Genomic DNA, 26408 nt, shown 5'->3' with positions numbered 1-26408 from the left:
AATAGTACTCCCTCCGTCCCCTTTTGATAATCCCTTACGTGCATTTTTCACGGGAATTAATAAACACAGATAAGAATAGTTTTAGTACATTGAAAAAGTAAATTGACATTGGGTATGCAAAAAAGTAGAGAGAGAAAGTAATAAAAGTACATGGGAAAATAAACTTTATAGGGGAAAGTTAAATTTGCACAAATATTGTTGCAAATTGGAGGGAATTTTGGTAAAAAAATAATATTAATGGTTGTTGGAAAAAGCAAATGGGGTGAACATTTTGGAACTAAAATTTACCCATAAGGGACTATCATTTGGGAATGGAGGGAGTAATTATTAAGGAATTAAATTGTGCAAAAATAATCGTGGAAACCTATATTGAGCTTTTTCCTCAATACTTAGTTATTTGATAAAAACAAAGCCTTAAATTTATTCCTTGAATTGATTTACGGAATATTACCTCAAACCTAACACATTCTAAAGTCTAATATTTGAAAAATAGAAAACATAGGTCAGAGTGGTAAAATAAAGGCTTAGTTATCAACGAAAATTGCCTTAATTGCAAATTTGCAAGTAGAAGTCAACAAACAACCTAAGCTAATTGCTTACTATACTTTAGCCATTTTTAAAATTTTCATATTGAAGATATAATCTGTAGCTATATTGTAACTCTTTGCTAATCATGCCACCAAAAATTAAAATTAAACAAAACAACCAAATTAAACACTCACATAAGAATGTAGTAGATTTACTAATCCCAACTTAATAACTCCACAATAAATTTCTCTAAATAAGACAACCCATCTTTAGTCAAGCTTCGCAACTGGAGCCAGTTGGCAAACCCAATCAAACCCGACCTGCAGTAGAAGTAATGCTGCGACATCACCATGGGGCATAAGCATCTCTCGTCTTCTAGATGCAAACCCAAAACAAAACCTATCAGAAACCATTGATCATACTAAAATCTAAATTCACATTTTTTTTAAAATAGGGAAGGATGGAGAAAGGGGAAGAAGGGAGATTGGAGACATTAATACATGAAAGAAAAGAGATTAAGAGAGAAATGTACAGAACCATGCAAAGAAGAATTTCAGCAACATAAAAGAATTTGAGTGTAAGAGCTACCTTTTTGCAAAGTTTCAAGCTCTAACTTTAGCATCCAACACTGCGTTATCACTCCCTGGCTGTTTTCTGAAACAGAACTAATCAAAAAAGCTTTTCTTTATAAGCTCCATGTAACATAAGTATATAAAACCAAGCATATTAGAGCAACATTATTGTATGGCACATCTAATTTCACCCACATCAATTAGCAAAACCCAAACATATTTATAATTTTACCCCCAATGTTAAGTCGAAACAAGACTGTCGAACATCATACACAAAGAAAATCATACGGAGTATAATTTAACAAAATCCCAAGTTTATTAGCAAACCCCATCATGATTAACATGTTTAAACCACAAAAAAATAAATCACAATCCCTAATATGAACAAAGGACTCAGTTGATTAAACTTAAAACCCTAGAAATTTCGATTGGAATTTGACATTCTATAGCTCAATTGCATCAAATTGAAAAAAACTCTACAACCCAGAAAATTTCTACTCAACATACTAATAGTCTAACATTTGACAGTTTAATTAAATACAAACAATTAATATAATTTCAATTCATTCACAAGAAAGTTACTCAATTTAAAGTTCAAGCACCCAAATTAGTAAGCTCGACAAAAAGAAATCAAACAAAATCCAAGAAAAATTCAAATAATTATGAACTTAAACTAATGAAACCCAGAAAAAATTAGAGGGAAATACGGCTTACATATTGAAGAATTAGAACAATTTAATAAGTAAATAATTTCTAAAATCAAAACAAATTTTTCCAACAAATCACACAATTTCATAAATGCATGCTCTTGGAAAATCATAGCTAAATTTTGAGAAGAATTTCAGGATTTAATTGCGAAAATTACATCCAATTCAGATTAAGAAAGATCTAAATATAAACGTATGTAGAAATGACTAATGAAGAGAGCTACATTTATACCCGTATAAGTTACAACAAGAGTAGAAACAAGACCTGATATTAATACTAACTTGCGGATGAGAATCTTAAATTATTTGACAGTCTTCTTGAAATATTGCAGACCTAAGGGCAAAAAACTAAGATATCAATAACCCTATATTTGGTACAATAATATCATCAAGTATTTGAATAAGTCCAAATCAATGTCTCAGGTATAATAACAAGGTTGCCTATTAATTTAATTTGATGGTTCCAGGGGCAACACAATGAATCCAGTAAAAACAAAGTCAAAAATAGTTCCCATATTGCTTATTATGGTATAGACAGTAGTCAGAATCCGTTCAGAATGAGACCATGGACTTTTGAACACATAATATGGAAAGCTTAAAGTGTAAGATGTTAAATATTTATAGGTTAAGAGTGCGACTTTTTTAGGACATTGTTGAGTTAACATTGATTCACAAGACATGATAATCAGACACTCTGAGAACAATAGTTGCTACATTGGCCCTCATTTGCACATATGAGCTCAAAATCACAAATTCAGAAGTACAAAAGGTTATAACAGCCAAGAAATGTTATCGCACAAATTAGCTTAACTCAGATACATTACATAGAGTAGCCAAGAAATATAATTGAACAAGTAAAAATTAGTAGATACTTCTACACAAAAACAGTTGTCCAGAAGCACACAAAACAAGCTACTAATTACCTGAGAGGTACACAAAGGGTGAGAAACAAATAGTATAAAGCTTAACACAATTGAAGCTAGAATATTAGTTAGCTCAAACAAATATCATACAAGCTCCCCACACGAAACCAAATATCATACAAGTTCTTCCATTCAAGACCAATGATGAGAGCTTTATAGCCACTGGCACACATTGTAACCTATATGGCTATATAGCTTTCCCAGGCATCACATCTCAATAATCTCTATAGCTAACATTTAAAAAGTTATTATCTTAAAGTGCATCTCAGTTAAGGCTTGTTTATGCTAGCGCATAAGCATCATTAATTTTTTTTCACCAGCAACTACATAATTAAAGGGTCGATAATAATCCAAATTATAAGCATTTTAATCAAATTTTACTTCTAATAATGCTTATCAACGAAAATTGACTGAATTGCAAGTTGACAAACAACCTAAGCTAATTGCTTACTAAAGTTTAGCCATTGTTAAAATTTTCATATTGGTGACATAATCTGCAACTTATTTTTCAATATGATACAACATTATTTGGATATAATTACCCAACTAACTTCAAATTTTTAAGCTACTCTAAACGGAAATCCAACAATACCCATCCATAAACACGATTTCAATCTAATTGCATAAATAAACAAAACCCAAAATTCAAATTCACCAAATTAAACATAAGAAATGGATTAAACATAGATAAACAAGAAAGATATCGGAAACTAAAGGCCTTGGAGGAGCGTGAAACTCACTTGATGCTGCTCTTTCAAAGGTTATAAAGAGTGGAAAATGTCACTTTACTTATCACTCTAGTTCCAATTCAAGTTCTCCATCTTCCCTGTTAATATGTTCATATACAAATTTTGAATGATTAAAAAGAAAACTTAACCTTAAAACAGGTCCATTTGGGATCGTCATGTGTAAGAATGATTCACACTACTATGCAATTTAGCTGATTGTTCAGCATTAGCTTCCTTTGATTCAATATTTGAAACCCCCAAGAGCTTCTTTTTCTTCCATCCGTGGAGAAATTTCTTCATTTATATCTTCTCTTGTAAGCCTAGACCAAAAAGAAGAATTATTGCACAATTCAAAACCACAGTATTCATAAACATATTACTTAATGAACATTGTGCCAAACCCAAAATGATGCATCAAATGAATTAAAAATAGAGTATTGCAAAATCAAACCCCGCTAACCAGTCCACTCCACCAACAATCACCAACATGTATAATTTTCACTATCATCAAAAGCTAATTAATGACCTTAAAGCAACCTAACACATCCAAAAACAATTCTAATTTCACAAAATATAAGACAAATCAAATCAACCAAATGTAGGGGCGATAATCTTACCGACGATTCCTCCTCACGTGCCGCCGCCGCACTTGATTTCTCTGGTAACGGAATTAACTCGCTCAATCGAATGCGATGTTAGGGTGTAATTATCTCTTGAAAAATCAACCTTCTTTACCCTCGCCGTACCACCCTTCTACCAGTGGTGAATTCATCGTCGTCGTCTAATAAAACAACAACAGCATTATGCCTTTTCCCCATTGAAATTACAAACCCTAACGAATAATTTGCTAAATTAGTTAATGAAGATTGTTGAAACAATCAGAAACCCTATTTTTCTGACAAGCAACATCATCAAGGTTGTGGAGGTATAGAATTATCCCATTTTAGCTTTGAATCGAGCCCTTGGGTTTTTTGAAATCAAGCGCGAATTTGTAGATTGAATGAAGCACAAATTGTGAACGACAATGGAGGAGATAGAAAATGGAAGAAGACAAAAAATGGAGAAGAGGGGGGTATACTCTGAGACTGAGTAACGAAAGTGGCGAAAGTGTATACCCATGTGGCCATGTGCACATGCAAATAAAATGAAGGGCAAAATAGGAAGTTCACTGTAGATAAGGAAATCAAAGGCAAATTCAGGGGTAAAATGGGCAAGACACTGTTCATAAGCAATCAAGAGATTTGGGCACATTCTTATTTGTGATCCCCGGCTTTTATAAGTTAGAAATTTTTGCAAGAAAAAATTATTATCTTATGTGTTCATGGGTGCTTAATATACTTTTGGAAAATTTGTAAATTGCAGCCATTTAAAGTTTGTATTTTGTAAATTGCAGCCATTTAAAAATAAAAAAAATTGCAAATTACAACCCAAAAGTTTGTATAAATTGTAAATTGCATCCCAATTCAACTTTTTCATCGGTTTACAAGTCGAAAAATCTTCAATTAAGGTTTTAGGGGCCATTTTAGTTCTTAGAGAATCGAATTGAGCTCGGAATTAGCAAAAAAATAACGCAAGTGCCTCGTTTTGCGTAACAAAAATATATCGTTTTGTGGAAAAATACACACGTTACCTCTTTCTAACGTTATTTTTTTGCTAATTCCAAGCTCAATTCGGACCCCTAAGGATTAAAATGACCCCTAAAACCTTAACCGAAGATTTTTCGACATGTAAACCGATGAAAAAGTTAAATCGGGCTGCAATTTACAATTTATACGAACTTTTAGGCTGCAATTTGTAATTTTTTTTAAATGGCTGCAATTTGCAAAATACAAACTTTAAATGGCTGCAATTTGCAAATTTTCCTATACTTTTTTTTTCTTGATGTATTAGTTGTTAGTGACTTGATGGGTTTGATTATTTAAGTCTTCTTGGTAGATTTTATATGTGTTCTTGGTAAAATTGACTTGGTTGATGTGATTTATTTTCAAAATATTTTTTTTTTAACATTTATTATTGGTAGATTTTAGTACATTGTTTGTATAAAATTAAAATTTAAAATAATGAGGAAAATTATCAAAAAGGGGGATATGACATAGATGGAGTGAGGATATTGTTATTATTTTTCTTATACTATGTTTTCTTATTAAAAAAAAAATGATTATACCCTGGTAGTTTTTATACGTGTTCTTATTTTTTTCTTATACTATGTTTTCTTATACCTTACTGAATAAATTTCTGCCTTTGACTCAACCTCTAAGCCTCGTCGGCCATTTTGTGTCTTGTCCACAGAGAGGATTTTTTGTTCTTCCATTAAATACAATATTTCAATGATATATATTTTTTTTGGTGAAGAAGATGATATATATTGTATATTTTAGGTATATACTTAAGTTTGTGATATCTTTTAATTTGTTTTGAAGTTCATACTTTCCAATCACAAATGTCTAGCTCCTCCGGAGAGAGTGACTTGGAACAATGAAGATACCCACAAATTTTTAGAGATTTTCATACAATTGAAAGTTGGAAAAAAGGGGAGTAAGAAAAATTGGAATAACATTGCGACTAGTTTGAATTTAGCAACCGGTAAAGAATTTACAGATAAACAAGCTAGGAACAAGTACGATGACTTGAGGGGACTATTTAAAATCTGGAATGAAATTGAATTGAATTAGAGTGGCCTTGCATTTGACCCTGAAACCGGTTGCCCTCAAGTTGATCAAGATGATAGATGGAAGGGGTTTGTGGAGGTAATATACTAGCAACTCTTCCATATTAAATTACTTTCACTAGTTTTCTTTGTATATAATAAAGTAACTTTTTTAATTTGTATAACACAGAAACATAAGGGAGTACCTACCAGGTTCTTGAAGAAGCCTTTGCCCCATTTACCATTACTTCATAGTCTTTTTAGTGGATCATTTGCAACTAGTAAATATAATTATTCCCCGGCATGTGAAAGTGAAAGGGCATTACTTCGCAAAGGAAATGGAGATGGAAATGAACACTCTGGTGATAGTGATGAAATGTATGATATTGAACCATCTAAGGAACCATGTCAATCTGGTGAAGAGAGCAAAAGTCTCCCTAAAACCATCTTAAGGGAAAAACGTAAGAGTGAGGGAAGTGTTAGTATTACAAAAAAACTAGAAGTGACATTCAAGCATGTTTGGATATTTTGAAGATGTCTATTCAAGCCGAGGGACCATCACAACCACCAACTAAAAAATATTCCCAAATTGCAGAAGCTCTAAATGATATAAAGGAAGTTAAAGAGATGGGTGATTATTTTGTGTTTCAATATATGCAATTTTTACGATAAGGTGATAATGGTGATTTTTTCTTGGCATTCTCTTCAAAAGAGCAAAAACTCTTATACTTAAAGACGACTTTTGACTCACCATTGCCATATCCACCGCACCCATGACTTGATTTGCTTATCGGAGTTTGTTTACACTAAGCTAGTTTATTCCTTTTATATTAGGTGTTGATGCTAACGTGCTAATTTAGAATTACTCATTGCACCTTTGACTTTAATTAATTTATGTTGTGTAATATATGTTTTTCTTTTAATATACTAAGTTCAGTAGAAACTTAAGTAGAAAGTTCTATGTATGGTATATTTTAATTTTAGTATCATTATTATTATTGGTAATTAACATTGTTGTTTCTACTTATAAAGCATATATATGATGATTACTAATGTCATTGTTTCTTTATTTTAATATATGTTGTATAGCTTTCCAACTTTATTTAAAGGTCCATATATTTTTATTATAATGCTACTGTGTAATTTATGTGTTGTAGAATGGATATGAATTTGGTTCGATCTTGTGCGATGATCATTGCATTAGAAGAATTAAAGAAACTACTCACGCCACTTGAAAGGAGGCCTTTACGGGTAGGGGGTGAGCCTGGTTGTGATTACATACATAGATTATTATCTAGTCATCCTGACTTATGTAAGGAACAATTAAGATGAGATCGAGATATATTCATTGATTTAGTCAAATATGTAGAGGCTAGAGGGCTACTATCAGATGGTAGGTTTATAGATATCGCTGAGCAAATTAGGATATCTTTATTTATTATGGGACAAGGAGTTACATATAGGCAGGCAGCTGACAAGTTTCAACATGGTTTGGCAACAATTAGCAAATACTTTAGAAATGCACTACATGCATTTATAGCTCTCTCAACTGAAGTCATTAAACCATTTCAAGAATTGGATGAGGTTCCCGAAAAAATTGCAAGCAGTTCAAAATATTGGCCATTTTTTAAGGTAATATGTCATTTGTGTTTTAGCTTTTGATTTTTTATACAATATATATATATATGTATATATATATATATATATATATATATATATATATATATATATATATATATATATATGTATATATATATATATATATATATATATATATATATATATATATATATGTATATATATATATATATATATATATATATATATAATTATATAATTATATTTAATTATTATGAGTTTTAGGATTGTGTTGGAGCCATAGATGGAACTCATATAAAAGCTGTTACATTAGACAACGATGGCAAGCCATTTCGGGGACGTAAAGGAAACAAAACATGGAATGTTATGGCTAGTTGTTCCTTTGACCTTTTCGATCACTTTTGTTAATATGGGATTTGAAGGGAGTGCTCACGATATCACAATATGGAGCCATTGTTTGTCGGAGTCAAAATTTCGATTTCCACATCCACCTACAGGTACCATGAAACGTATTTTATTTGCTTAAATATACAAGTAAAATAATAATATCATATACTAAATTTAATTATATTATAGGAAAGTACTACTTGGTGGATTTAGGATATATAAATACCCTTGGATATCTTAGCCCAATAAGAGAATACAATGTCAGATATCATATACCAGAGTTTCGTGATGGCCCTCCACCAGACGGAATACTTGAAAATTATAACTACTGACACTCGTCTTTGAGAAACGTAATCGAGAGATGTTTCTCAACAATTAAAAATCGATAGAGGATACTAAACAACATGCCTAAGATGGAAATTGAATATCAACTAGCAATCATAGTGTCAACATTTTCACTTCACAATTTCATTCGCCTTCATGAGTTGGGTATTCTAATATCTAATGGTGTCAACATTGAGCCAAGATCTGATACAAGCATATTTGATGACAAACGGAAAGAAAAGATGGAACGAGTACGATATAAGATAGCGAAAAAAATTTAGCGTTCAATCGGAGGGACCGTGGAATCTTCTGATTCTGATTCTGAAGGTGAAAACATGGAAATATAAATTAATGCACTTGTATGTCATGTTGTACGCTGAAATCAGTGACTTTTGATTTCCTATTGCATTTTAAACAAAAAAATTTAAATTAGATTACATGTTTTTTTTTGTCGTCGTCATCATCATCATCATCATTATTATTATTATTATTATTATTATTATTATTAAAGAGTTAGTAATAATTATAATAAAAATTATATAATAGTATAAAATAAATATATATATTTCAATTAAGTAATAATTATAAAAAAAAATTAAAGTTGTTAAAAAATGATAATTAAATTTAGATCAGATTAGACAGATTCAGATTAGATCAGACCAGATTAGAAAAACTCGGATCAAACAAGAAATATTCAGATCAGACCAGAAAGATTTAGATTAGATTAGACCAGATCTTACAAAATTCAGACAAGATCAAACCAGATCAGACGAAGAGAGCAAATCCTTATTTCGGGTTAGCCTAATAATGTTATAACTTTAGTTGTTAGTACCGTTAATTAGGAAAAATATGTAAAGAAATATATCTTTAGGGATATAAATATCTACACAGTTTTCTTAAAGTTATAAAAATAATTAACATTAATAAAGGGATTAAGGGCAAATATGTAAATAAATATTATTGGGACATAATAATCTCAACACTATTCATAAAGTGTACTGTGGTCATACTTTTAAAAGGGGTAAATACGTAAATAAATATTTTTAAGGACATAATCATCTCAACACTATTCGCAGGAGTTCACTCATACTTTTTAAAAGGTAGGGAAATCATCAATAAAATTAATTCATTACATGTAATCTACATTATTTCTTTCACTTTTTTTTTTTTTTTTTTTGATAATAGCAAATGTATTTATAAAATCAAAGTTTACAAAATACAGAACAAGAACTAAAACTTAAAGCATGGCTTTTAACCCTTAAGCCTTTACAACAACTTTTGACATTAAAAACAAAATTAAACTTGAATTGGCCGGACCTGTCGCAGATTAGGGAATTCTTACAAACCAAGGAGCAAAAACATACTACACACCATAAAGAGAGCAACAGAGAGAATCAAAACTGTTTGACCATGGCTAGCTTTTCCTTACTTGGCGGGATCAACTCATCACCAAGTAAGGTCTTTAAACGAGTTACTTGAACTAGTGACCTTCCAATCAATAGCTTTCCTTGTTGGCAAGAAAGTTCTGACAACATCGAGGCTCGAGAAACCCCAAAACAAAGTTTGGGCGCCTGCTTCAGATAACAAATTTCAAGAGTAATGGTCACAATAATCATTACAACCGAAAGAAAAGAAACCAAACTAATACCACTCCAACAAAATACACACTTCACCTTAGCCAAGGCCAACTTCTTGTTCAAACCCCCAACAGCCACACCTGTAAACTCTCTTACCACTATAACCACATCACAATCCTTAACAAAGGATCCTAACTCCCTTTGCACACAACCATCCAAAATACTATAACCAAAATAACTCAATAGCCCGAAAAACAACCAAAGGAGACTAAAAAATACCATAAAACAAACTAAGACAAGTAAACTCTGAAATTTACCTAGAAAAAACATAATTAGAAAAGAGAACAAACCAGAGGAGTGCACTGCCCAAACCGAAAACCCCAGACCACGAACATAAGGAACTTCAAAACCCTACTCCTAACTTCACCGTTTCCGTCACGAACTTCTCTTGACGGCGACGTTAGGCCTAGCCCTCCAGCGCAAGGACCCACGAAACCCTAAAAACTTTACCATTTCCATCACAGCCAAAATTACCCATGACCAATGACGGCAGCGTTAGGCCTAGTCCTTAGGCCTTGTTTCACCGGCGGAGAGACCCTTTGAACGAACACTAACCTTCCACGCAAAAGTGGGAAACGGCGCCGGAGACGATCTGAAACTTCCTTTGAAACCTTCGATAACTAGGATAACTCACACAAACACCTCAAAAAGGAATTAAAAATCCTTAATAAAGAAGGTGAAAGCTTCGGAATTTTCTGAGTGTGAAAAAGATGAAAAGACAAGAAGGGGAAATATAGAAAGGAAAGGAGAAGAGAAGCAGAAAAATAAGAAAGAAGATAAGGAGGCTCGCCGGAGTATGGCTGCGGCGCCAGAGCTCCGGCAAACTCCTAGGGTTTAAAAGGGGGGAACTTGAAACACAGGAGAGAGAAGAGAGGATTTAAGGGAGGAGAGAGAAACTGTTTTCGTTGCCAAGGTGGGTAGTTCCTTCTAATGAATGTGTTACATTTAATTCTTTCACTAACGTTAAACAGTTTAAGACTCTAAACATTCATATCTTGCATAATTTCTATTTTACTCCTGACACAAGGTACTTCAGGTTTATAAAATTTCGTTATTTTGATGTTAACTTCTTATTATTTAAATTTATATGTATGTTATTTTGAAATCAGTACATGTTATTTTATACTTGGATGTTGTTTATTTTATATTCAACATCGATCATTTCATTGTACTCCAAGTTTATAAATTCATATTATTTTGATATGAACTTCTAATTATTTCAATTTATATATAAGTTATTTAAAATAAGTACATGTTATTTCATTCTTGCATGCTATTTTTTATACATATTGTTTAAGTAAATAAGTAAATAATTAACATACTATTTTATCAAAATAACACAAGATTTAAGCAAAATAATTTAAAAATTAGGCAAAATAACTTAATTATAATTGGTATGGAGTACATGATCCAGGAGTATATAATACTGACAAAATGAGGTGTTTCATTTTTTTAAAAACACACCTCGGGAAAATTAATCTATAAGAAATAATCCCTGAATCGAACGGGCTAAGCTAAAAGGATAGTTGATAATGAAATAATGAATAACAAATAACAATTGTCATTTACAAAAAAATAATTTAAGATAAATATATAGAAAAAAATATGTCATTGTTTTAATAAAGGATAGTATATGTTACGGAGTTCTCATAATAATTTTTTAAAAAGATTTATTCCTCCAAAAAATAATTTAAGATTTCATTTTCAAATATCAAAATTTAAAATTTCATTTACAAAATTTCAATTTTCAGAACATTTTATTTCGGTCATATTTTTTTCTTTATTAAATCTCTTGATAAACTATTTTAATTCCTATATTCTTTAATTGTAACAATAATGTACTTTTATAATCAAAATAATGTTCATTACTTATTGTGAAATATTTTTCGAATTTTGGCTTTGAATCATGTTAGGTAGATATAAATAATGTTCATTATATTATATCATCATATTCTTTATCAGCATTACGAGTGTTCTTTAAATATGAAAATCAATCATGGAGATCCTAACGGAATATCCTCATTTATCAGCATTACGAGTGTTCTTTAAATATGAAAATCAATCATGGAGATCCTAACGGAATATCCTCATCATCAACCTTCATAGTTAGATGATAATTAATATATAACAAATACATAGAATTTATATATGATAACAAAAATTAAGAGTCAAATTCAAAAAATATATGAGATACATTCAAATACCTTGACATTAAAACACATACTCCCTCCGTATTTAATTACTTGCTCCGTTTTCAAATATGTAGAAATTGGTGAAGTAATAAAATATGGAAGTAGTGGGGTTGATAGAAGAATAAAAAATTGTAAAAAGCAAAAATAGTTGAGAAAATTGGAGAAAGAATATGAAATTAATAAAATATTATTTATGTTGGGTCTTGTAGACACCTGATTGTGTCTCCCCAAAAATAAAACCCAGTAATGAGTACTTTTCACGTCATTTGATTATTGAACGAGGTGAAATGTGAAATAGTCTCGTGATTCCCTTGTTTTAATAAAAATACTTCTTTCTGTTTTCAAAAATCTTTCTTTCCGTACCTTATTTATGAAAAATGTCCAATCCAATTTAATTTGGTCCATGATATGGGTTCAATAATAGTGTAGTTGTATGGGTCTTGAAAAGAGCTTTCCAACGATCTATTATAAGCCCAATTCCGATGAATAATGAGGAAGTCATGGCCCAAATATTAAATTGGATATTAAATGAGTTTTATGGGCGACCCAATGATCAAGTGGAGGGTCCATTAATTATCATTCCTAAAGTCATTAGGAATTACTTCAATTTTCTAGATTAATCTAGAAGGTTATTTTAAGTTCTAAAGAGATTAGGATTAATAATTGTATTTTTATATATTTTAGAAAAGATAAAGAATTTTAGTTGAAATAAAACAAGTTATTTAAAGATATTTAATGTGATTTTAATGATAAAATATGGACTCTAATTATCCAAATATATTGGAAAAAGGACTCCGTACGACGAAATATTATCTCGCTGCACCATTGCGTTGCGACTGGTCCATTGCGCTGCGACAGAGCCATCGCGTCGTGATAGTCCTGTTGCGCCGCGATGGGAGCAGTTTTACTTCGATTGGAATTCGGTCTTCTGATCGTTTCCAAATGTTTTTCTCTATAAATAGGGTTGTATTTCCAAGTTTTCAATCATCAATATTCATTAATCTATTCTTCTCTCTCAAAGCTAGAAAGAGGTACTAACGTGTGTATTGTTTAAATTAATTATTTGATTTAATATTTTCATTGAAGTTACTAACGTGTGTATTGTTTTGATAGAAAGAGGTACAAGACATCAAAGTAAGTAATTTAATTACTTAATTACTCTTTTGATATAGAAATCATGCTTAGATTATTTTAATTCCTAGTATCATGTTAGGATTATTTTATTGATTTCTAGTATCATGTTAGGGCTAAAGCTTTGATCTTTTATTGTTTAGTGACATGCTAGGATTTGTTTTTAATCTTGTTAGTATCATGCCTAGGATCTTGCTAATATTATTATACTTTGATGAGATTGAGATTGTTGTTATAACGATGATTGTTATGTCAATATTATTATGTTGCTTGATATATTATTGTTATTGCTTGATCACGTCCTCTCTTGTAGGTTTAAAGGGAATTTGTATTTGAAATCACGCTTAATAAGATAATTAATAATTTAATTTAGGCTGATATGATTTTAATTCAAGTGATCGTCAATAATAGTTTTGTTTGTGCATTAATATTCAACCAACATAGATTAAACAAGTTTAGGATTAATATATTGATTGTATGTTAGTCAGAAAGCGCACATGAATATGAGAAGAATAAAGTAGAGGCCTATTTTTAGGGCAGGTTCAATCTCTTTTAGGTTGGATTTGTACCTTCATCCCCGAATATCCAGTCATGGTTCAGGACCGCCATGGAGTTAGCGATCTCATGGATCGTGAAGGGGTGTAACCTTCACCCTGTGAATGGTTTACAAGTTTCTAAAACTTGTTGGCGACTCTTTTGTTCTACCTTCCTTCCCTTTGGACGCCACCATGCTTAAGTGTATGATCATAGTGGGGCTGCCAAGTGTGGGATGCTTGAAATATTCCCTAAAGTTTTTTGGCTACTCCACTAGGGAGGATTTCTATTTTAATTCCTAAAATTTATTTTGACAATAATTTTGAATAAGTGGATGAGACTCGAAAAATTCTAAGTATTCATGCGCGTAATTTTGATTGACATTATTGGCATAAGCATAAAAAGGTCCGTATTGGAAAGACCATTTGTAATGCGTAAAAAACATAGGCTTTTTACAAGTATCAAATTTGGGAAATATCTTTCACAACTAGAATAAAAAAAACGTTACGAAAATCGAAAAATTCTAAGAACACAGAAATTTCTGAGGCATGTAGGAACCGTCGCCAAGAGAACAGAGCCCATTGCAATGCGATGGCTCTGTCGCGACGCGATGGCAACATCGCGGTGCGATAGGGACATCTTCTCGCGATGGTCCCTATTTTCTCGCGCCATGTTCTTCCAATACCGAGCCAGACGTCTGCTTTCTTGATTTGACCGGTTCTAGCACTATTTGGCCGATTTTACTTCCTAATTAAGTTTTTCCCTTTTTTTCTAAAACCCATATGTGTTCTACATATGGCCATAACCCTTTGGGAATTCATGCTCCATCTGCCTAATCGAACGCTCATTGCAACAAAGGGTACATCCAAGTTTGTGAAATCACCAAACCATGGAAACAAGTTTAACTTGTGGGGTCCCATCCATACACGCCAACCCTTCCTAAGGTAAGGCTTCCGCGCGATGCATTCGGACTCATAACCATAGACCCTATTTTGACTGCCCTTATCCTTGAACTTTAGAGAACCAGAGCCATGGTTAGGTTGCAAACTCATTGCATCATATTGTGCTTACTTGACTACTTGTGCATCTCTTGCTTGTTCATAGCTTGTATGTGTTTACGCTAACCGTTTGTTTGACTTGTGTTTGAGTCTAAATAAACTGATTAATGACTAAAAAGACTTTGCTTAATTAATTAATTAATGAGTAATTAAATTTTAATTGACTAAACACGACTTAGCACGATTATAGGCTTATCCCTTTTGAATAGAACACTGGAAACAAGTTCAAACTGATGTTTCAGTAATGACGCAGAAGTTTGGCCTATGGCGCGACACGATAGTGTCCATCGCGACGCGACAATACCATAGTTTGCATGATGGTTCAGTTTTCTGTTCACTAATTGATTAGGTAATTAATAACCAAGGTCATAATTTGGTCTTCAATCGAGTCTAATCACATGTCTAGTCACATGGTCATGACACGAGTTAAACATATCACTTTCACTCACAAGTCTTAGCACACACTTTGTACATACTCTTTTCACACCATGACCATGTCTTAGGTCCATGCATGAATCGTCCTTTCCGTCATTCGAGTTAGGGGTCCACTCTATTCCTAAATTCTTCCACATCTTTCCACTTTCCACATGCTTTCTCCATACATTTCATTCCCCTCATTCTTCCATGATCTCTTACCATATATGCATGTTCAATTGAGTTTAGTTCAAACAGTTAACAATAAGTATCAATGACTTCCCTTTCCACAACACTTGGTCAAGGAGAGAAGGGCACTTAATCAAGGACTACACCTTCATTCAAGTTCTACTCTTCAATAAGTCCATCAGACACGGGAAAAAGTTCGTACTAATGGCTACCCAACAGGAAGTTGATGAGTTGAAACATAACATGACTAACTTGACCAAGATGTTCAAAATTCTCTCTTTTTAAGTCAACGACCCTAGTAAGCAACAACAGCTTGAGCGTATGGAAGAAAACTTGAGCAAAATTTTCAATGACTATAAATTTCAGGGAATTATCTCACAAGGGATCTCAGTGGACAAAGAACTTCTTCTACAGAAGTTCAATGCTAATGACATCCCTAAGTTCAGACCAAATGATAACCCTTACTTCTATTTAAGAGCTTTCGAGACCATAATGAACATTAAGGCAATTATAAGAAAGTATTTCCTTTGCTATTCTCACTATCTCTTAAGACCATTTGTCAACAATTGTTTTTCTCCCTAGATAAGGAGAAGATTGCTTCTTGGGAAACCATTACAAACGTTTTGATTGATAGGTACAAATGCAACATTCAAGTTGAAACTGACCATAGATAACTTGAGATGCTGAAACAAAAGGAAAATGAAGGATTTACTTCCTTCTTCAACAAGTGGAGGGAAACTTCCGCTAAGATGGTAGAGGTTCCTACTGAAAAGGAGTTCGTAAGAATGTTCATCAAGAACCTACAAGAGAAGTACTCAAAGCATTTGAAATACCAACAAAACTTTAATACCTTCAAAGCAGTTTACAACATAGGTATTGATATCGAAGACGACCTATTGAAAGTTGATAATGCGAAAGGAAAGAAGAACAACCATTCTTTTTCTTTCTGTCCCATTAATGAAGTACATGTTACAAACACCTCTAAACAACGAATCCAAAGGTCGAAAAGAGTGTTCACTCCACTTAATATAAGTTACGAGACAACCTTCGAAAAACTACACCACAAAGGACTAGTCATGCCCATAGGACCTATTAAAGACCCAATTTTAGAAGCCAGGCCACCTAAGTGGGATCCCAATAAACATTGCAAGTATCCCCAAGGAAGAGGTCACGATACTGAGGAATGTATGAAACTCAAAGAAGCTATGCACGACTTGATCGATGATAATAAAACTTTCGAGATTCTAGTCATCGTAGAAGATCAAATATCCTTCAATCCTTCTCCCCTTATCACACCTGTAGGTGAGCCCATGATCAAGACAGTTTATATAACCTCTATCGATAAAGTGACCATGATTGAGGAGGATGAAGGAGTTTTCTTAGAGGATACCAAGGAAAACTCGACAAATATAAAAGAAGATGTTGATAAACTGCCGAATGTCATAGCCATGCTCTTGAATATGGTGGAAGGCCTAGCAAATCGGATGTCAATCATCGAACAACGGTATCATCACCAGGACCGGAAGAATGAAAAGAACAACCACCTTATTTCTTCTTCTTCTTCTCGTTAAGAACTTAAGAAAAAATTCAATGCTCCTAAGCCACGGGCATAACGAACCATTGAAAAATACACACCAATAGGAATGACTTATAATGAAGCTTTCGACTATTTTCATGGTCGAAATCTCATTCATCCCATCGGTCCAATTCAAGACCCACCACTTGAGAAACGACTTCCCAACTAGGATCCAAACTCCTATTGCAGATATCATAGAGGTCATGGTCACACCACAGAAAAGTGCTTCACCCTTAAGGATCGAAATCAATACCTTATTGATTCAAATTGCCTAAGTGTTCCTCCGAGCGACAAGAAGGTCAAAATCAATAATAATGATGGCAAGAGTAGGAAGAACGACAATCTTTCTTCTACTTCTTCCTATTAGAATGGAAGTTGCATCGATAAAAATGTCTTAAAGAACAAAGAACTAGAAAGAAAACTCACTCCAATTGGGATGAGCTACAATATTGCCTTTGATTGACTCCTTGCTAAGGGACTCGTCACTCCAATTGGGCCTATGCAAGATCCTCTTCCTAAAAGGAGGACACCTGAATGGAACCCAGACTCCTATTTCAAGTACCATCAAAGCAACGGTCATACTACAAATCAATGTTGCAAGTTTCAAAATCTCATTCAAGACCTCATCGATGCAAACAAGCTACCATTCCCTCCAGCTGGCAAGAAGATCGAGTGATAATAAGCGCAAGACACGAGGCGAGCTTTAACGACAAGACTTCATGCTTTCCTTTTTTTTTATACCCCTTCCCTAATAAGTCTAGCATAGGCATTCCCCATATTTCTCACTAGCTTAGGTTTAGAGTTTGATTTTTACTCTTTTTCTTTTTAATAAAATGAGCATTCATTTCCTTGCATATGATCATCGCATTGCATTTAAAAAAAAAATCCACGCCGCACTAAGAACAAGGTATACTAATAATTCGAGGCACCCTTGTAGCCATATCGTATCACCTTTAGCCTTTGAATTACAATCCCTTTCTTGATAAAACACTTTAAGCCTCGTCTAACGAGACTTTTCTTCTTTCAACCCATATCTACCTAACCTTGGGATGTGATGGTGTGCAACTTATGCAAGTTCTAAATACAAAAGTTTGAGTGATTTTACCCAGATCTCAAAAATTCAAAAAGCAAAAAGCAATTAAAATGTGCAAAAGGGAAAGTGTTCTAATGTCTTTGATATGAATATATCTTTGATAAGAACACGTCTCAGATTGCATCTCTTATCGAGTGCTCGGTTTCGTCCCTGAGAAACATGAATGCCAAGTGAGTGATAGACCGCATGATCGAGATTGCCCATACTTATAAAAAAGGATTTGAATTTGAAAAAATGAAAGAAAAAGAAAAACTAGAGCAAAAAATAATAAACAATAGAGTTTAAAACTGAGAAACCTCAAGCATACAAATACAAAGATTCAAAACAAGGTTGCACACCTTGGGGGCTTATCTAGGGTCTTGAGCCTTTATCCCCGTCTTCTTCGAACTTTAGCCTAACCACGTTACAACCCTTCAAAGACCTCTTTGAGGTATACACACACTTGTGTGAGGTTCGGCTAGAGCTACGTTTGGCCTGATTCCTTACGGATACGTAGGTAACCTCACATTGAGGTGCGACACTAATAAAAATGCATTCATACATTCACATTCATATTTACATTCATACATGATCATATCAAGGGATCTATAATGCTCATCCCTATCCATTTAGAGTTGACTTGGGGACTTGATCCCTACATTGTTAGCCTACCCAGCCTAAGAGTCACCATCATTTGACTCTTCTAAAAATATTTTCCACAACTTTAGCCATTTTGGCCTAACTTTAGTGTCACTTTCATACACATCACAGATACATGACCAAATAAACCTTCCCTTAGGAACCTTTTGTCATGAAATTTTAACACAACGTTGAAGCATGCTTTATCATATCAAAATCACTCTTCACTTGTAATCATCATTGCATCGCAAAGTGTGAAGTACTTAGCCTCCGCGCCTAAGTTACCTAAATACTTTCATCATCGAGTCATCAATTGAGATAGCCTAGGATGTTATAATCCTTGCACCATGAGATACAACATCAATGTATACACTTGACTAAGCTCATTCAACATGCACCGCAAACGCTCAAACACTTCACTTCTTCCTTTTCACGTCTTTCTTTTTCGGGAAAAAGTCGGTACACTCCACAAAAATGACGGGAAATTTTTGCTTTTTTGCATTTTCGAGTCCCACGAGCACAATCACAATACAACGCACACACGAGTCATGCACATTGAGTCAAGTTAATCGAGTCACAAGTACACTAAGCCTTGAGTCAACCTTAAGTCAAAGAAATCATAATGAGTCAAACACAACAAGCCTTAAGTCAACCCTAAGAAAAACACCAGCAAAGTCTTTTGGCAATTTTTGATTTTACAGGATACAACCATTCAACAAAGCTCCTGTTCGCAGCCAACCTAACAATCTCAACAAACATTGAAGCTCTTTTGTTCAGAGACCTGTGGACATTCCTTTCAAGCTCTTTTGCTCAAAGACGCACGGGCATCCTATTGTAGCTCTATTGTTCAGAGACACGTGGACATTCCTTTCAAGCTCTTTTGTTCAGAGACGCGTGGACATGTCATCCAAAGCTCCTTTGTTTAGAGACGAGTGAAAATTCCTCAAGAAAGATCTTTTGTTCAGAGACGAGTGAGCATCAACAGCGGCGAGGCACTGCCGTGGTGAGGTACTGCTGTAACAAAAGAAGATAGCTACAAGCAGTGATCTTCGACGATATTCCCTAGCTTGTGGATAGTTGTCACAACAAAACTGAAGATGAATACAAGCAGCGGTCTTCGACGATGTTCCCGAGGCACTATGGAGGATTGTCATAGTAAATGGAGATAGCGAGGCATTGTTACCTTCAGATGGCATTCACGAGGCACTGTGGAGGTCGTCACTACAAAATGCAGCAAACAAAATCGGTTACTCCAGAGACGTTTGCTCGACGGTGCAAGATACGCGTTTCTAACTTATCTTTTTAACTAACGCTAGTTTGCAAGTATCGGCGTTACAAGACTGATTTAGGATCGCAGTATGTTCTGAATCATTCTCCGTCCCTATCGCTACTTTGACTTTTGTTTTCAAAACTTACGTTTCTCCAAACTCAGTCAAAGTGGGGGCTTCTGTAGACACCTGATTGTGTCTTCCCAAAAACCCAAACCCAGTGATGAGTACCTTTCACGTCATTAATTATCGAAAGAGGTGAAATGTGAAAGAGTCTCGTGATTTCTCTTTTTTTTAATAAAATAGTTCTTTCTGTTTTCGAAAATCTTTCTTTTCGTATCCTTTTTATGATAACCGTCCAGTCTAGTTTAGTTTATTCCATGATATGGGTCCAATAATTGTGTAGTTGGATGGGCTTTGACAAGAGCTTTCGAAAAATATATTATAAGCCCAATTCCGATGAATAATGAGGATGTTATGGCCAAAATGCTAAAGTGGATTCTTAAATGAGTTTTACGGGCGACCCAATGATTAAGTAGAGGGTCCATCAATTATCATTCCTAAAGTTATTAGAAATTATTTTAATTTTCTAGATTAATCTAGAAGGTTATTTTAAGTTCTAAAGAAATTAGGATTAATAATTATATTTTTATATATTTTAGAAAAGATAAAGAATTTTAGTTGAAATAAAACAAGTGTTTTAAAGAGATTTAATCTGATTTAATGATAAAGTACGAACTCTAATTATCCAAAAATAATGGAAAAAGGACTCCGTACGACGAAATATTGTCCCGCAGCACCATCGCGCTGCGACAGGTCCATCGCACCGCAATAGGCCTGTCACGCCGCGACAGAGCCATCGCGTCGTGATAGCCCTGTCGCGCCGCGATGGGAGCAGTTTTACTTCGACTGGAATTCGGTCTTCTCTGATCATTTCCAGATGTTTTTCTCTATAAACGTATTTCCCTGTTTTCAATCATCAATAATCATCAATCTATTCTTCTCTCTCAAAGCTAGAAGCTTATTCTTTTTCCCTTTTTCTAAGCCTAGTCTTTTCAAAACACCATCCCTCCTTCACGAGACTTAGACACACCTAGCCAAGCTTGAAGTTGTATTCGCCCTAGACGTGAAAGGTTGATAGTTCTGAGGGTTTGGTCCTAAATCCCTATTTCAATTATTTAAATTAATTGTTTGATTTAATATTTTCATTGAAGTTACTAACGTGTGTATTGTATTAATAGAAAGAGGTACGAGGCATCAAAGTAAGTAATTTAATTACTTAATTACTCTTTTGATATAGAAAGCATGCTTAGATTATTTTAATTCATAGTATCATGTTAGGATTATTTTATTGATTTTTAGAATCATGTTAGGGCTAAAGCTTTGATCTTTTATTGTTTAGTGACATGCTAGAATTTGTTATTAATCTTGTTAGTATCATGCCTAGGTTCTTGCTAATATTATTATGCTTTGATGAGATTGAGATTGTTGTTATAACGATGATTGTTGTGTCAATATTATTATGTTGCTTGATATGTTATTGTTATTGCTTGATCACGCCCTCTCTTGTAGGTTTAAAGGGAATTTGTATTTGAAATCACGCTTAATAAGATAATTAATAATTTAATTTAGGCTAATATGATTTTAACTCAAGTGATCTTCAATAATAGTTTTCTTTGTGCATTAATATTCAACCAACATATATTAAACAGGTTTAGGATTAATATATTGATTGTATATTAGTCAGAAAACGCACATGAATATGAGAAGAATAAAGTAGAGGTCTATTTTTAGGGCAGGTTCAATCTCTTTTAGGTTGGATTTGTACCTTCATCCCCGAATATCCAGTCATGGTTCAGGACCACTATGGAGTTAACGATCTCATGGATCGTGAAGGGTGTAACCTTCACCCCGTGAACAGTTTACAAGTTCCTAAAATTTTTTGGCGACTCTTTTGCTCTACCTTCCTTCCATTTGGGTGCCAACATGCTTAAGTGTATGATCACAGTGGGGTTCAAGTGTGGGATGCTTGAAATATTCCCTACAAGTCCACCAGCTAGTCGAGAGAAATGAATTAAATATTGTAAAATTTTTCTAAATAAGTAAATGGAGCAAGTAATTAAAAACGGACAGAAATGAAAAGTGGAAGAAATAATTAAAAATGAAGGGAGCAAAAGCTTAATCAACAATAAGAACAAAAACTTTAAAAATATAAGGAATAAAAGAAAATAACACAATGATAAAACAAATTTAATACTCCCTGGCCTCTATGATTTAATAAATGTTACACCTACTAAATGTAGCTAAAAAAAAAAAAATTCACGTACTTATTCAATTGGTCACCAGTTTTTGGGATTGAAAAAAATCAACAGGCCCCAAAGTTTGGATTATCCTAGAATAATCCAAAGTTGGGATTATTGAAACAAATACAATAAAGTTGGGATTATTATTTACAATTTTTCCTTATTTTTATTATTGTTATTTGTTTTCTCTCACATTCATTACTTTTCAATAAATTATTAACCCATTCTTTTACAATTTTTTAAGAGGGACCCTAGGTTTCTAACAAAGATAAACCTGGGCGGTTTGTCTCGCGCAATTATTGTACTGCAAATGTACTGGTTTCCGCGTTGGCCCACCAAAAAATACATTTTGTACCTGATTTGCCATATGGAGAAGACGGATGTTAGCGGATGTTAGCGGATGTTTGCTACTGTTTGCAAAATTCATCGTCTTCCTCCTGTGACTCCACCAATCCACCCTCCTATCTTTTTCTTCCTATTCATCTTCTTTTTCCCTTGTACATCTACTTTTTCCCACCTTTGACCCCACCAGCAAAACCATTTCCGGTGGCAAGCCGTCGAAATTAAACGAAACCCTAATAATAATGGGAGAAATAAGGCATAGTTAACCCTAAAGGGTAGATAAACTTTCCTTTCTCCATTCAAGGGCGGATCTACATGTGTGCACACTAGCGTGCATCAACAACCCAAAAAAATAAATTTGAAGTTTATTTTTTTTAAAAAAAAAAAAAAAAAACCTCTTATTATAAATAACGGGTCTCTAAGATGTTTTTCCTTTTAATTAAAAGAGACCGGTTATCTATAATAATCGGTCTATTTGATGCTAACAGTATATATATCCTTCTTTTTTTCTACTGCCTTCTTTTTTAGTTAAAAGTGACCGGTTATATCTAACAACCGGTCTCTAAGGTCATTTTTCTCTCTCTTTTTTTTTTTTTTTTCCTACTATTAAGAGTTTTGGGTATGTACTATTTGTTTGTTACATGTTATTTGTAGTACTTACGGCATGAAAAATGGATTTTTTAAGTATTATTTGTTGTAGTATGGATTTTTGTTTCCTATTTTTGGATTGAAATCAAATTGATTGTAATATAAATTTTGGATTGAATTTCAATTGGTTGTAATGTAATTTTGGATTGAAATCAATCAATTATGAACTAGACTCGGAAAAAAAAATTATTTTTACATGTGATCAATAATTTATGGTGACTCACCATCTCGGAAATCATAGATCTGTCACTGCCTCCATTGATTTCACTTGTTTAATTGTGAAGACTGAAAATTCAATATTTCTTTCGTTGAAATCAAGGTTGAAGCAACAAAGAGAAAACCAAGGAGAGAGATAATTGAAAACGGCAGTTAAGTCATAGTTAAATGATAATTACATAAGTACCCATTTTTTATCTGTTATAAACTTGTATTCACCCATTTTTTAATACTCCAACTATCACACTATTTCTTAGGCCTTGTTCACTCACCTTAAAAAATAATACTATCTCCGATTTTTATTAGTTGACACGTTTTGACTTTAGCACTATTCTCACACTTCGCTTTGACCATGTTTTGTGATTTATACGTAATGAAAAATATAATCATGTGGAGTCTTGTTAGATTCGTCACAGTATATATTTTCAAATTATCAATTTTTTTTATAATTTTTACTTATCGATAATTAAAGATATTAACGGTTGAAATCATGCATTGGCAAATGTGACTAAAGAAACGTGTCAACTAAAAAGAAACGGAGGAAGTATTAAGTAAAAATAATTTCAGTTTAGTAAAAATAAGTTCAATTCAGCAAAAGTAATTTTAGTTCAGTAAAAATAATTTCAGTTCAGTAAAATCCAGTAACTTTAAAGAAGAAATATAACAGAAAATCAGTAAAAATTAAGGGATACTGGACAACATTTAAAGTAGGCAGATTTCAAGAAGAAAACCTTTGGGTTTTTGGCTTTATTGAATAGTCAATCAAAATTAAGGAGTACATTACTAATCCACGTGAATTGTTTTAAACCAACCACATTGGCAGAAATAATTAGGCCATCCAATAGAATTAAAGTACACAGATTGATGACTAAGCAAATCTAAATGACTCCAACATGCATTTTCATGTACCAGAGCTATAAGATCCATTCCTTCTCAAAAATTCAAATCATTTGAGAGGGAATTACAAACAAAAATTACTAGATGCAACTTAAAAAATAAAATAAAATAAAATAAAAACCCTTAAAAACGTCATTGCCTCCAAACACAAATGGCTTCAGACTTCGGAATCGATTTGAATCAAGAAATGGATGAAGATGCAGCTGCTTATGATGCTGATATGTGCAACATTTTTAAGTATGATCTCAACTCCGCTTATGATCCATATGAAGATGTATATGAATTAGAAAATATCCATAACAACCTTGGATTTGACCTAAATCAAAATCCTTTCCTTGATGCAACACAAGAAGCTCAACCAATAGGCCATTAACAAGACAGAAGCAATCAACAACAATCAGCTAGCAACATGAGATCAACAACAAGGTCAGCACAACAACAACAATCAGCAGGCAGCATTCAACCAACAACATTGTGAAGGTCATCATCAGCATCAGAGGCTCAATAGTGGGGACAAGTTCAACATATTGATAAGGCTTCTGACCAGATCAATAGATGGAAAGCTTAAACATGGATCCATTCAACAAGGTGCCATTCATTTTAGTTTGTTAACAAAAACTCAGAACTTGGAAAAACGGGAACCAACAAAGGCAAGCACAGCAATAGTACAATATGTCAACAAGATTCCACAACTGTGGAAGAAAAAGAGTGTCTATTTCTAATGAGGATATCAGGGCGGTGGCAATGGGGAACAGATCATGCCAAAGAGACTTAACTGCAATGCTCAATGTGGGGAAAGAACAATCCAAAGAATGGTGAGGAGAGGGGATATAAGACCTCACACAAATGCATTGAAGCCAAAGCTCACACCAGCAAACAGAATAGAGAGGCTCAGGTTTATTCTCAACAACATTATAACTGATTCACCTGGTACAAAGAGAGTGTACCAATCAATGTACAACATATTCTACATTGATTAAAAGTGGTTTACTTTGACAAAAAATAAAAAATAAAAAAACACGTAGATCATACTTAGCAAAGGGGAAAGAGGACCATATAGAGTTATGCAATCATCCAAGTTCATGTTTCAAGGAGCAGTTGCAAAACCATGGTATAATGCACAAAAGGAAGTCATATTTGATGGGAAAATATGCATTTTCCCTTTTGCAAAAACAGAGCCAGTACTTAGGAACTCAAAGAATAGGAAAAAAGGGGAATTAGTTACAAAGATTATTGATCCAATCAACAGGGATGTGTCAAGATGGATGTTAGTGGAAAATGTCATTCCAGCAATTATGGAAAAATGGCTTCAAACAATTCATTACAACACAATCTACATTCAACAAGATAATGCAAAGGCTCATATCACTCAGGATGATCCCGTTTGGCAAGAACATTGTGAACAACCAGGATTCACTTTTATCTTAACCCAACAACCTCCAAATAGTCCAAACATGAAAATCCGAGACTTAGGATTTTTCAGAAGCATCCAATCACTCCAACATAAGAAAATGGCTAAAACACCAGAGGAGTTGATTAAAGCTGTGGAAGATGTTTTTGATGAGCTAAGTCCAACAAGACTGTTCAAGGTGTGGGTTACTTTGCGCCACACCATGAACCAAATATTGAAAAGTAAAGGGTCAAACAGGTTTGAACCTCCACAAACTACAAGAAAATCGAGTTTAGGCAACGGTTGAACTCGAAGCACAAAAGCCATATTTTGTCGCCCAAAGTTTTGGGCAATGACTTATGACTAGCCCAACGTTCGATGCCCAAGGCTCGTAGCCCAAGGGGTTTTGTGCGACGACTTAGTTATTCGTAGCACAAAACGTAGTTTGTGCAACAAAATTGTTAGTTGCCCATGCTATGTTTGTTTC

At 33.6% G+C, this 26408-nt stretch overlaps 1 protein-coding gene and 1 long non-coding RNA gene across 3 annotated transcripts; one reads left to right on the top strand and one right to left on the bottom strand.

Moving 5' to 3' along the window:
- Positions 1-692: 692 nt before the first annotated feature.
- LOC145564092 (uncharacterized) lies at positions 693-4536 on the bottom strand. 2 transcript variants are annotated; one of them, XR_014094742.1, is made up of 3 exons: positions 4076-4536; positions 1117-3778; positions 693-903 (listed from the first exon to the last, which is right to left on the bottom strand). It is a non-coding gene; the product is annotated as an uncharacterized LOC145564092 (long non-coding RNA). The 2 variants fall into 2 exon arrangements; XR_014094744.1 differs by having other exon boundaries at positions 693-900.
- A 21059-nt stretch (positions 4537-25595) lies between these two features.
- LOC145565389 (uncharacterized) lies at positions 25596-26228 on the top strand. Its single transcript, XM_081625412.1, has one exon. The coding sequence runs from the start codon at positions 25596-25598 to the stop codon at positions 26226-26228; it is 633 nt and encodes a 210-aa protein (XP_081481538.1).
- Positions 26229-26408: the final 180 nt, after the last annotated feature.

Source organism: Chenopodium album, chromosome 10 (assembly GCF_948465745.1).
Source record: "Chenopodium album chromosome 10, dcCheAlbu1.1, whole genome shotgun sequence".
Lineage (NCBI taxonomy): Eukaryota > Viridiplantae > Streptophyta > Magnoliopsida > Caryophyllales > Amaranthaceae > Chenopodium > Chenopodium album.
This window is presented reverse-complemented; position numbering and strand designations above follow the sequence as displayed.